General features: G+C 48.3%; 1 protein-coding gene across 2 annotated transcripts; it reads left to right on the plus strand.

Annotated features, from left to right (window-relative positions):
- The first annotated feature begins 9210 nt into the window (after positions 1-9210).
- On the plus strand, positions 9211-10803 carry LOC144151446 (uncharacterized). Of its 2 annotated transcripts, XM_077682496.1 has the most exons (6): positions 9211-9383; positions 9483-9614; positions 10018-10096; positions 10356-10401; positions 10459-10591; positions 10652-10803. In XM_077682496.1, the coding sequence occupies exons 1-6, from the start codon at positions 9376-9378 to the stop codon at positions 10731-10733; spliced, it is 480 nt and encodes a 159-aa protein (XP_077538622.1). In that variant the 5' UTR covers positions 9211-9375; the 3' UTR covers positions 10734-10803. The 2 variants fall into 2 exon arrangements, with proteins under 2 accessions (XP_077538622.1, XP_077538623.1); XM_077682497.1 differs by lacking the exon at positions 10018-10096 and having other exon boundaries at positions 9222-9383; positions 9483-9573.
- Positions 10804-12904: the final 2101 nt, after the last annotated feature.

The following is a 12904-nucleotide window of genomic DNA, read 5'->3' on the forward strand; positions in this document are numbered from 1 at the left end:
GCAGCTGATCACTCGGGAAAATTTTTAAAAGTGTTCCAATTATCGTCATACCGCCCTGTATTTCGTAATACCGCCATGTCCGACTTATCCTTACCTTTTTCAGACAAATGTTCTGTATGTTTTACGTGCATCCCCTCAAATAACCCTTAGAAAGGCGACAACCTGTACTTTCTTAGGCTGTTGGAACTAGCAGGTCGCTGTGGTGAACAGCTGGAACCCGTGCCTCCAAGTTGTACAGCTCTGCTAAATGTTCTAGGGTTTCCAGGGCTTCCGGGAGTGCTAGTAGCCAGGTGACTGGGGATGCTTGCATGTAAGGGGGCTGGGGTTGTGCATTGGTCACACTGAAGCGCCACCGAAGCAAAACTCCAAGCTGTCCCCGGGCGTATCTTGATATGTTGTCGCTCTGTTTTTAACAGCTGCCACTGCTACAAGGAGCATGCATGAAGTATGGGTTGCCAATTAACGTTTAATTACAGAGGCAGGCGCTAATCGCTTGTGGCCTGAATGTCCAACGAGACGAAAGATCCAACGAGTCGAAAGGTCCAATTCGTGACGTGACCAGCGAGCTTGAATGTCCAACGAGACGAAAGGTCCAATCGAGCCTGAATGTCCAACGAGACGAAAGGTCCAACGAGACGAAAGGTCCAATCAAGCCTGAATGTCCAACGAGACGAAATATCCACCGAGTCTGAAGGTCCAATCGAGCCTGAATGTCCATCGAGATGAAATATGCACCGAGACGAAAGGTCCAACAATGAGATAAGTTTAGTGCGCTAATTTGGATAAAGCGGACAGCGATTAGTTTGAATCAGTTGTGTAAAATTTTACCCCATCAAATTTAACCGACCGTTTTGACAATTTTGTTATTCTTATTCATGTAGGACTCAGTTTTGCGTCCATGTAACCTGTTGCACGTGAGCGTATTGATTGATTGATTGATTGATTGATTGATTGATTGATTGATTGATTGATTGATTGATTGATTGATTGATTGACTGTTAATGCGCCGACGCTACAGAGGCGATGAGGCGCGCCGTAGTGGAGGGCTCCGGATTAATTTTGACCACCATCTGAGAAACGGCTGCCGCGGCCATAAATCGAACCCGCGACCTCGGGCTCACCAGCACAAACGCGAGCGTATTGTCCCGCGATGTTCAATGGTCAATTTCAGCAATATCGTCCGTAAATAAAACAAAAAATAAAATTTCTATTTTAGTACTGCTATTCGTCATGGTCTAATCAGTTGGGTTCCTCACACACAGAGTGGTAGCATCACTAAATACACGTGAATGTTGTCGTCAGATAATCATGCTTGGATAATTACCCCTAGGCTAGAAAAACAAAAAACCTTGCGCTTGCCATTTTTCTTGAAATCAACGCATGATCCATCCTATTGAGTTGGCTGGTGCACTAAAAAACTTGATTCAAGTTAAGATTGACGGGATTTAACATGCAGACAAAAGCAGCTCAAGAGACAGCGGAATGCATAATTTAATGGGTTCAGCATCGGCAGCCAGCCCTGTAACTTTTTCGCTCCGTAGCTTCAAGCAGAACTGTGCATTATTTTACAGTTGTAGTGTATTACATGGGTGGAAGGCGAAAAGTGATCCGAGGATGACAAACATGTTCAAATTGTTATCATTCAGTTGAAACTGGAAATTTCCGAGTAAAAGATACTGTGAGGCTTTGCGGACAGCCGTAGGAGTTGGGGAGGGGCAACGGACCAATTTATGACGCCTAATTGATTTGAACGTGCTCAATACTTGAGGTAAATATACGTTTTCGCTTATGGCACTTTATCATCCTGTTGCCTTGTTTTTACTTGATGGGAAAAGTGACTGTCATTACCAGGAACCAAGCCGAAACTTCGTGCTCACTAGTGCAGTACTTTATTCATGCACCGAGCTGCCATATTCTAGACATAAAATGGTTTAAAATGAGATTGTTATATAAATGCATTTATAATATCAAGGTTTGCAAAGCCAGCAATACCGTTACACTGTTCCGACCTCCGCGCCGAATCGTCACACCAATGCGTCCCTTTTTCGCCAATCATTGAGGTGTTTGGTGATAGTTGAGCCCACGAAGAATACTGTGAACATTGCACATGACAAGGAAAAAAAATCGAGCGGGGATTTTAAGAATATTACACACCCTAGTGATAATTAGCAAGCAACCACTTTTTTTGTATTTGTTTAACTTGTGATTGGTCACAGTTGGCACAGGACCGGGATAATTGGAGAATAATGGGAGAGGCCTTTGCCCTGCAGTGGGCGTAGACAGTCTGGTGATGATGATGATGATGATGAACTCATGATTGTGTTTGCATTGCATAGACGGGTGCAGATAAACATGGTTTTCTTTGTTTTTGCAGTCGCTAATACCATATTTAATTTTTAAAGTCCGAAAGAAGAAAAAATACCCTGCGAGGCCCGCGGCAGCCACAACTGCAGCAGTGACGGGAAATAAAGCAAACCCATCTTGCGATGTAATGGACGACGGCCAAGATTTTAGAGTTCATGCATGTGCACCTGCGCTTGCGTAAAGAATGTTTTTTTATGAAATACTTTAGTTCAATTCGCAAGAAGTATGTGTCGGGATAAAGGTATTGTGGTTTATTTTTGGAGAGTTCGAACTAGTTTCGGTTTTGGTTTCACCGTAAAACGCGCCCATATTTTCTAAAGATATCTGTGATCGTGCATTAGCCATACTTCAGGAGTCACCATGACCCCCTAGTCACATGTTTTTGACTTCAGAGACGGACCGGATTAACCGGATGAAATAAAGAAATTCGGGGTAAACTGTGGACTCGAGCAGCGCAGGACACGAGCGGTTGGAGGTCAGTGGGAGAGGCCTTTGTCTTGCAGTGGACCTGAGTACGCTTATGATGATGGTGATGATGACCGTTTCTAGCGAGCAAGTATTGTTTCATATAATTTACGTACAACGCTTCGCCGTAAGCTGCATATGCCTCTGCGACGGGTACACCTGTAGAAAATCTAAAGCAAAGAAAAAGCAAAGTAATATACGTAATAAGGAAATCAAAGCAACTGAAATTTTTTATCGTAAACCGTAAAACCATTTCGCAGGGTGAAACACCAGACCGGTTTTCAGCACGGCCACACATTGCCGTTCGATAATCCTGCCAGAAAAACCGTAGTAGCTGCTCATCAGATATTTGCGGGGGCTAGGGTAAAGCCTACTGCACAAACGTTATTCAGTCAATGCTCAGCTTAGCAGCTCAAAGTACTGCAATCCAACCAGTAAACAGCAATGTCCGATGCAATGTTGAAAGCGCCTGTCCTGTCCTCTTTCTTGTGTTCGCCTATTTTTACCGCTAAAAACATGTCGCAGATGTCCGATATGGCGGTGGTGGGCCTCAACATATGTACTTCTTATTTGTAAGCCTCGTTGCATATTACCGCAGCGTAATTTGATGAAGCACGAAGCGTTGGCATCCACTGTGCGGGTTCAAAATCTAGGGGTAGAGGCCTTTTTTATTGGCCGAATGTGTTTAATTGGCCGATTCACCGACGACGTGGCGGATAGTACAGAGAAAAGGCGTGTAGGTGAGATCCGTAGCTGCGGGAGAGACGCCCCGCACTTCACCATCTCCGATGAAGTGGAGCACCGGAGTTCAGCCACTGCGTCCACCTCGGCTCGGCCTTACTGCATGAAACGATCTCCAATGAAGTGGAGCACCGGAGTTCAGCCACTGCGTCCACCTCGGCTCGGCCTTACTGCATGAAACGACACTTGTTAGCTTGAAGCGGGGCAAGGGGGTTTATGCGGCCCATTTCTGCAGTCAATAACATGTGAATAGCTGATCATGTAGATTTCTGAAGTATTACCAATGCTCGATTACAGATAACGTCAGAAACCATATACGTATTGCACGGCGGAACCGAAACCGAAACTTTCTCGAACGCTCACGAAATGTACCACAAAGGTACATTCTTACAATTTCACTTCATGCGAATAGCACTGATGTTTTTCCTAAGGAAAAAATAGGGCTGACAAAAGCGTATGCATGAAATTTAGTACGCTAAACAGCGTCCAATCGTATTTCAAGACAAGTCAGCCTCACAGGAAACGTCACGCGACGTGCTTAAACGATACCCAGGATTTTAAACTGATGATTGTATGTCAATGTTATTGTTTTAGAAGTATCTCTACTACTACTGGCAACAAGCACATGTGTCGGAATGTAGTTGTGGTTTATTTTTGTAGAGTTGTTCAAACCAGCTTCAGTTTCGGTTCCCCGCAGTAACATGCTTGGCGCCCAACGTTACCGCTGGTTGGATGTCGTTGCCGACGGCATTATAGGTCAGACAAGGATGTCAGACGCGCTTAAAGTCGTAACGTGTACTAGATGACACGTTCGCAGTGGCTGCATGCCGTCCGCAGCATCGGAGACGCTCAGCTTCTCTCTCAACTTCGGAGCTTGCCTTGCTCGTTTCTGTGTCTTAAGAGGCGCGTTCGCACGAGGCCGGCAGTCGGCGGATTCGGCACTGTGCCTCCAAGCAGCCGGTGATATGTCAACACCACGCCAACGAAAACTCGCCAGCGCGTCAGTGTCTGTCTGTACGTTGTCTTTAAACTCGCTCATAAGGCAATGATGATTGCAGCGCAGAATGGCGAATGCAGTTAGTAAAACGTTACCTATACAAAAAAAAATAAACTGCCCTGCACCCCCCCCCCCCCCAAAAAAAAAAATAAATTCAACCGGAGATTCGAACCTCCTGCTACGAAGCACTGCATCTAGTGCTTCAGAGCCCTCGTCCATGCCGCATTTATTTTATGCATAAAAAACTTGCAGTTATTATGCAATACAAAAGTTAACTGTTATCTCAGAAGGATAACACCAAAGCAGCTACAATATAGCAGCCGCCAAAACTTTAGAAAGCAGACATGTGCGTCCAGCAGGTGCAGCCACTCTGGTGGGTAATTTTCCTTTGCATGAATGCTCTCGACCAACGCAGCCAGCTCCCAAAAAAACGGACTTCGTCGGGCGGGGGAGTTCCGCATGCCGGTCAGTCATGCGGCACTTCTACAAGGTATACAATTCCATCACAAAAAAAAAATCATAGGGCACTCCAGTAGTATCTAGAGAAGGCAAGAACCGCACTGTGTAAGGGACATGGACACGTAAACGTGTACATGTCCCTTTTAACAGTTTGTTGCAAAACATCCCAAAAACCACCACATCCCGGCACAAAGCAAAGCAACGATTAATGGCTTCTGGTTGATATAAGCGGCAATTATCCGAGCAAGAGATCGACATTCCTTTGTAGCGCAAGTATGTTTTCACTAAGAGTTTTGACGTAAGCAGCTTAAAGGAATTTTTTTGTGCCTCCATCAAATCCCCACAAATATGTTTCACTAGAGACTGCGTTCTTCAGGCGGGTAAAAAGAGATTGCACATGTGCGATCGTGCTGCGGACCTCTGTGCTAGCTCACCCTGCGCAAAATGTGTTTCCCGTACCTTGGATTTACGCTTTACAAAGAGAGTATTGGTCGATTTTCTGGATTATTACTTACATTAAATTCGCTGAATCCTCTGCCACTTTTTATTGGCCTTAGATTTTCTACTAGCGTACCAGTTGCACGGGCAAATGCAGCTTACAGCTCCCGTTAGGCGAACTCAGTGAAGCGTCGTATGCATGTGCGCTAGCGTAGATATACATTGACTTGGACTTTTTTCAAACTAGCACAATAAAGGCACATTCTTCCAGACACAATTCTTGTCATGGCTTAGTTTTAATTTAAGGAATGAATCGCGACGACCCGCGGGCGGCCGGCCTATAGGGTCGGCGAGCCGCAGTGGGCGTAGTAAAAGCCTACACGAGTAAACGTCATACGAAATTAAATCGGCAAGGAGGATGCAGAGATTAGGACAACACTTTAAAATTAATTTATAAGAAAGTTGCGTAAACGCAACCAGAGTGGTCGAAGCCCTAGGGACACCAGACTATAATCTCCACAAGTAATCCCGCCATCTTTACAAATCACTTCACCGTCACCTTTGGGTAATTCGACTTCCATACACACGGTGATGTGTATAGAAAAACGTCACAGCTGATTCGCATGTGTTTGTGGGCATTCCTGTTGTTAAGGGTGCATATTCATGCTTCCCGAAAAAAAAAATCCGTTTTTCGTCATATTTGAACTTCGTTAGAACGGTGGCTTGGGCTATTTGGTGCATACTAACTGAATTCGTAACAGCGCAAAAAGACGTGCAAAAAACACCGCCGTGTGTAGTCGTTTCTTGTTCTGTCTTTTGCGATTTTTGAATTCAGTTAGTCACATTTAAATGCTTGAAGAATTTGGCGGGTATTCTCATCCCTCTGCCGACACTATGGCCAACACAAATCGCGCAGGTATTGCCGTCCGCTAAACCGTCGAATACGTGCTGAGACGTCCCACAGACCGCTTAAAACGTGTCGCCGCATTTCTAAAAACAAATATGTACCTTCCGCTCTTACAAGAAGTGGACAAAAATGAATCACCACGCTTCGTCTTGGAGCTGCAACAAAGAACTCGGCAGGCTTTCACCGAACCGCGTCCCAACCAATTTTTTTAACCCCCTTGGTCCCAACAGCGTAATTATGTCAGTAGCTGGGAAATTGAGGCCCGAGAACAACCCTTTTGTAGAAGGGTGGCGTAAATACACTGCACTGTCGCCCTTGAGGGTCAATATCCCGCCGTTATTTAGCTTACTCCGTTCCTTAAAACAATTGAATGATCACAGACGAACCAAACATAACCTTTCGGACTTTATTCATTCACTCTGGTGAGGGCGGTATTGCGCACAGTCTTGCGCAGGATCGAAAGGCAGCGCAGGAAAATGGGGCGATTTCTGATATTTATAAATAGTTAGGCTTCCAGGTAGAAAGAGTAAAGTTATTTGAATGATATAAAGGGGACCTGTGCACTCCCGCGAACCCATCTAAATTTTAAAAGAAAATAGCAAAGTGCACAATTGAGGGTAGCATTTCGGCTGGCGTACCCGCAAATTTTCCCGCCATTTTTTCGCGGGGCTACCATGGTTGCCAGACCAGGACTGTCCTCCCCTTTACGGACTGCCTTTACGGGCCCCAATACGTTTGTAGTACCTCCCGTGGGGACGAAGCGAAAAAATATCAAACCTGGGCTTGAGCCCGAGCCCGCGGCGCGAGCGCGCAGATTGTAACCAGAGCGGGCTGACAGATCCGAGGCCTTTACGGGCTCCAATACGTTTGTAGTACCCGCGAATGTATGATGCGAGCTAATCAACAGAGGGCACCCTCTGTGCCCACCGTAAAGGCCGCGGATCTGTCAGCCCGCTCTGGTTTCAAACCCCTGTGCGCTCGCGGCTCTGGCTCGGGCCCAGGTTCGTTCTTTTTTTTTTTTTTTTCGCTTCACCCCTCGGGGAGGTACTACAAACGTATGGAGCCCGTAAAGGCAGTCCGTAAAGGGGAGGACAGTCCTGGTCTGGCAACCATGGTAGCCCCGCCAAAAAATGGCGGGAAAATTTGCGGGTACGCCAGCCGAAATGCTACCGCCGAAGGCGCCGTACGAGATTTTTTGCCAGTGTTGCGCTCCCACCCTCGTATCGTGGAAGTACTGTCGCTGTTAAAAGCGACACGAGACGTAGATCCCATGCTCACGTAGATCCCATGCTCAGGAAGCACCTTCACGAGCTGCGAGCCGAATTTGACGATTACCGCTGGAACCACGGCCGGCTTTGCTCGAACGCGCCGCTGTAAACATTCACAAGCACGTAGCGGCCTACGGGTGCGTAGTGTTTGCCAGGTGTGCTTTGACGATTGCGTTTGGAATTCTGCTGGGAGTTATCGCGCCACCTCCCCTTTACATCATAGCGATGTAACGAGTGTCCCATCAGCTGATAGGTGGTGCGAAAAGCTTTGGTTTCGCTCGCGTGCGCATTTGCATACATTCGCCTTATCGGTGCTCCGGCATGGTAGTTGGAAGCGATCCATGGCAACGTTTCGCAAAAACAAACGAGGGCAAATAAGAAACGAAAGGACAAGCGCACTTTCTTGTCGTTTCTTCTTTGACCTTGTTTGTTTTGCGCAACTTCGCCATGTATAGAAAGCCGCTACCGCCGTACTGCGCCCTCTAGTTACAGCTCGTCGAGTAGCTGCGAATACCTCCCGGATGAAGGGCAACTTGCCCGCTTAAAACTCCGAAGTGGGGCAGTATTACTTGTTTAGGTTTCTTTCACTTTTAAGCCCGTGCACATAACCGGTTGCCGGCGTGCACGGCTTGGGGGGAGGGGTGCGTGCACGCGGTCCTTACTGATGGCGCCCCCGTTGTGCTGGCGGGAGGTTTAAACGCGGACGTCAAACGGCCCAATGCGACTTGTCTGGTGTCCTCTCAGTGATCGAGCGGATTGGGTTGGTGTGTTACACGGACAGTGAGATGCCTACGAATCGGGAGCCATCTCCTAGCTTGTCCGCGAGACTGAACCTTGGATCCTTCCAAGTTTCATTCAGCTAATTGGCTAGGAAGTACGCTCAGTCGCTATTTACGAACAAACGTGTTTCCTTTCATGCACTCCGTGGACTGCGTCCAGCTTCGGAGGTCATTTTTCTTCACAGAGTGGAAAGGGCACTAATTTTCTTACAGCCACGACTCGTATACGCACCCGCCGCGATGGCTCAGTGGCTAAGGCGTTGTGCTGCTGAGAACGGGGACGCGGGTTCGAGTCCCGGCCGCGGCGGCCGCTTTTCTAGTGGATACGAAGAGCCAAACCGCCCGTGTATATACGAGATTTCGGCGCATGTTAAAGATCCCCACGTGGTCAAAATCAATCCGGAGCCCTCCACTATACGGCGCGCCTCATCGCCTTCATTTTGTCGGCGCGTTGAACCTTACAATCAATCAATCAATCAATCAATCAATCAATCAATAAATGACTCGTACGCAGTAGCATTTGTGTTCCCGCGCAGTCGACTGTTTCTTCAAGACGTGGCGTTTTTTATTCGGTTTCAAAAGCCGCGGAAGACGGCCGGTAACGGCTGCATGATCGATAGGACCATGCAATCGCGCCAGCCAAAGCCCCTAGCCGACATGAAGAACCACCAAACAAAAAGGTTATCTTGCACCGTGACGAAGCATAAAATGCCTTGTCATGCATGCTCCGGTGGCCGCGCGGCTGCGACTTGATGCGATAACTTTTTCCGTTTTGTTTTACAACTGGCAGAATGTTCTGGAAGACGATATCGATGTGAAAGAGTGGAAGGGTAGGCGGTAGCCGATAGCAGCGCTCTGTAATGCCAGGATAAGCGCGTTTTAGAACAAGGGGTACGCCATCTTGCCTGCCTGTTGTGCATCGGGCGCAGAGTAGCTGGCGGTGCGGTGACGGCGGCGATGGACAGGTTAGTTTTTTTCCACGCGGTACACTGTCTATTGGGGAAGTTTGGTTCGCGCTAAGAGGTGTTTAATGCCATAAGTGTTGTCGTTTTCGTTTCCTTCAGTCGTTTTTCGTTGTGCCTGTGCCATCCCCGCTCCCAACCGGCTAGCTCGGACAAGCGAATACCCACGAGGGCCTCACGGACTTCCTTCACGGTATGCTGCTTCACAGTCTTCACCGACGACTCTTCCAAGTGGTGAGTTCCGTGGCTGAAGGCCCGGAGCGACGTGCGGCGTGCCCATGAAACCGGCTTTCGTATCATTTTTTTCGCGGCGCTGAACGTTTGCGTATTTGAATTTTCCTAACCGAGCGCACATTAGCCTCGGAGCCGGACGTTTCCTGGGCCGTCGCGACGCAGGGATTCCGTCTGTCGCCAAAGCTTTGCGGTGCGCGTTAGGCTGTAGCTTTCGGGACAGCGGCGCAGTGGCGGTGTTGGAGCCCTTCGCCACTGCCTCTAGCGTCGGACTCAGCTCGGAAGCCCCGTTAGGTTGTGGTGATAGTCGGTCTTCCTTTCCGAACGCCACGGTAGCCGAGGTATATGCACTTCGATAATGCCTTCCTCTCGCACGTCCTCGGTTCGCGCGGCGTTCGGAACACAGTCGTCACCTTCAACGAGCATCACTGAAGCACGGAACGCAGCTCTGCGGTCCGCGGCTCCAAATTGGGGTCGTGGCAAAGGCGAGTGATGGAATTGGTGTCCTTGGTTCCTTTTCAGGTTAGCGTCCGGCACCGCCTCCGCCCTCCCCTTTCCCTGACCCTTGCGTCGTGTCTTATTGCACTTGCTCCTTCCCGCAAACATGCACTACTCTTCTGGCTAGGCAGGTACACGTCTCCATCTGTCCTATCTACTGAGCTCGACCACGCGTGTTTTGTACAGAGGTGTTTTCTGGTAATAAAAGTGGTTCTGTCGCTGTTCGTCTGTTACTTTGCCTTTCAGCGTCCCTTCCCGTTCCTGCCAGGCGTAATCATGGTCCCCGCATTCGGTAAGCCGTCATTACCTTCGAAATTACATTTCTAACCTGCTTTGCCTTTTGTTCCAGACCGCCTCCTGCTTATGCGTACCGGCCCCCGCCGAGCAGGACGGGGCCGTCATCGAGACGTCCAGAATGCCGTTCGAGTCGAGCTGTACATGGCTGCGCCTGTCTTGAAATCATTAAACCCTGTTTGCAATCTGTAAGCAATGGTGATCTCCCTAAACGTAACATTTTTAACGTGATTTGCCTCTTGGTGCAGACCGCCTCCTATCTATGCGTCCTGGTTACCACCTTGGAGGACGGTGCCGTCATCGAGCCTTCACGGATGCCATTCGAGTTGAGCTGTCCGTCGATGCGCCTGTCTTGGAATTAAACCCTGTTCGAAACCGGAGTACTGCCTTTGTCGTTTGTACACAGTCGATGCGGCTCGCTGGCTCTGTCGGCTCGAGCGACATCAAGTACTGTGTCGGTCTCTTGTATCTCGTTTCGAACAGTATTTTAGCAAATCCTAGTTGTCATAATGGCGCCCATTAAGGTTGGGAGAGAAAAAAAAAAGAGCGCACAAGTTCGCACTCCTAGTGACCATAATTCCAAAAATGATTCGCTAGGTTAGGGACAGCCCTTGACCCCGTGTGGACGTCGCACCGTTCATGAAGCGAAGTTCTTACTTGGGTACTTTGTCCTCTGGCTGGTGTGAAAGTGTCATTCTAGGCAACGTGTCCTCCCAGGATTTGGCCCCGGACGGCGAAAAAGGTAAACGGACTGTTGTGTGTAACTTGTACAGGGGAGTTCGGCGTAGCCGCCGGCAAAGTAGCATGCGGACAGAAGTCTGACCGTTCTTGTCGTCACTCATAGAGTTGAGTGTAATACTCGGAGTACTATTTAGTTTTCTCAGTGGCTCTAGCTGCACCAATTTGTGTCCAGATAAACCATGGCGTGCCATAACAGTGTTATCAGATGTAGCTGCTCAAAGATTAGCGATTCAGTATCGACAAGTGTTGTACGTAAATGTGCAGTGAAGGGCTCCATTATGCATGGTGGAAATGCGAAAAACTGTCGCAAAGCGCCTCAGTGACGCTAAGCCCCAAGCAGATCGTCACAGAGGAGCCTAGCAGCCCTGCCAGAGTGGTGCATTACCTGTGCGAAGGATGTGAGCCTGTGGGGAACCCCGACTGAGTTTTCACCCCCAGAGGGACGTTTGCTTCAAACTCACCGGAAATAAACAGTGTGCGCGCGTTCCGGTGTTCGCAGTGATGGCGGCGTCAGTGTCTGTTGACGCTGCCAAGAGTCAAAAGACGCTTGGTTATGTCTCCCGCCTACTTGCTTGGCCAGCGGGCTCCTTCATCTCGAAAGCAAGTGTGCCCTGGCAGAGGATATATTTCCTTCGTGGTCAATAAAAATGCATAAAATGATTCACGATTGTTGTCCTCCTTTGCTCCACTCACCAAAGCGTTCAGCACTAATCAGAGGCACCGAAAGCACAGCGGCAAACAAATAATGTTCACATACGGCCATATTTTCGCTTCATACCAGAAGAGTCCGATTCGACGATAGAAATACATGTGCTGAATTAAGTAAAGAAACAGTAATTCGATAACAGACCAAGTAAAATAAATGAAAGAGAAAGGAACGAAAGTGAAAAAAATTGCTGAAAAGGTACTGAATCAGGCTTACGGCTTATGCGCGGGGCTCAATCTCCACTGTATACCGCCATCTAACCTCCACACGTCATTGGCGCAGAGAAACGCCCTCTCGCGGACATACTCCGCCATTAAATGGCTCTAATAATGTTCCCTAATGCGTGTGGAACTAAACACATGAGTAATTTGCCTGGTCAAGCTAAGGCTGAAAGCTTCAAAACTAGCGCTACTAGCCACGGGTGTACTAATGGGGACGAAATGCGCACGTCTCAACGCAGCCCGCATGCAGTCTCTGCCTCAACGGGCGCTTTCTAACCATTCCGACGGCGTCGAAAAGGGCAAGGAAGGCGCCAAGAGGCACGATTTGCGTCGCCGTTATCAGGAAAATCTTTTGCTGATAAGGGGGGTATTTTCAAGCATTCTTTAGCAAAACTTTTCACTCGAAGGTGTAACCATGGTGTAACGAAAAGGTGTAAACTTTGACTCCCTTGAGGGTGTACGTGCTGACTCTCTTTTGCAGGGCTATACCTACACCCTTTGAGAGAAAAAAGTTTCGCTGAAAAGGACCCCCTTATCAGCAAAAGATTTTCTTGATAACGGCGACGCAAATCGTGCCTCTTAGCCCCTTTCTTGCGTCTTTTGGTGCCTTCAGAATGGTTAGACAACGCCCGTTCAGGCCAAAGGTTTTCGGGACGCTCAAAATATACGCCCCTTCACATCCACAAGCCTGCGAAGCTGTAATTAGCCACGCATTACCAAGTTTCGCGTAATTAATTAACGGAGACAGTAATTTAGAAATCCCCGGACCTTTCAGCAAACTTGCCGTGTTTTGACCATAGTGCACAATACTGCGGCTCGAAGGGTGAGAACTT

The sequence above is a fragment of the Haemaphysalis longicornis genome, unplaced genomic scaffold (genome assembly GCF_048455015.1).
Source record: "Haemaphysalis longicornis isolate Haplotype H1 unplaced genomic scaffold, Haemaphysalis longicornis Haplotype H1 scaffold_9, whole genome shotgun sequence".
In the NCBI taxonomy this organism is placed as follows: Eukaryota; Metazoa; Arthropoda; class Arachnida; order Ixodida; family Ixodidae; genus Haemaphysalis; species Haemaphysalis longicornis.

Excerpts from the sequence above, each read along its gene's own strand:
- LOC144151446 (XM_077682496.1), top strand. Across the intron at positions 10,402-10,458 it reads AATCATGGTCCCCGCATTCG|ACCGCCTCCTGCTTATGCGT; the intron begins GTAAGCCGTCAT and ends CTTTTGTTCCAG. Across the intron at positions 10,592-10,651 it reads TTAAACCCTGTTTGCAATCT|ACCGCCTCCTATCTATGCGT; the intron begins GTAAGCAATGGT and ends CTCTTGGTGCAG.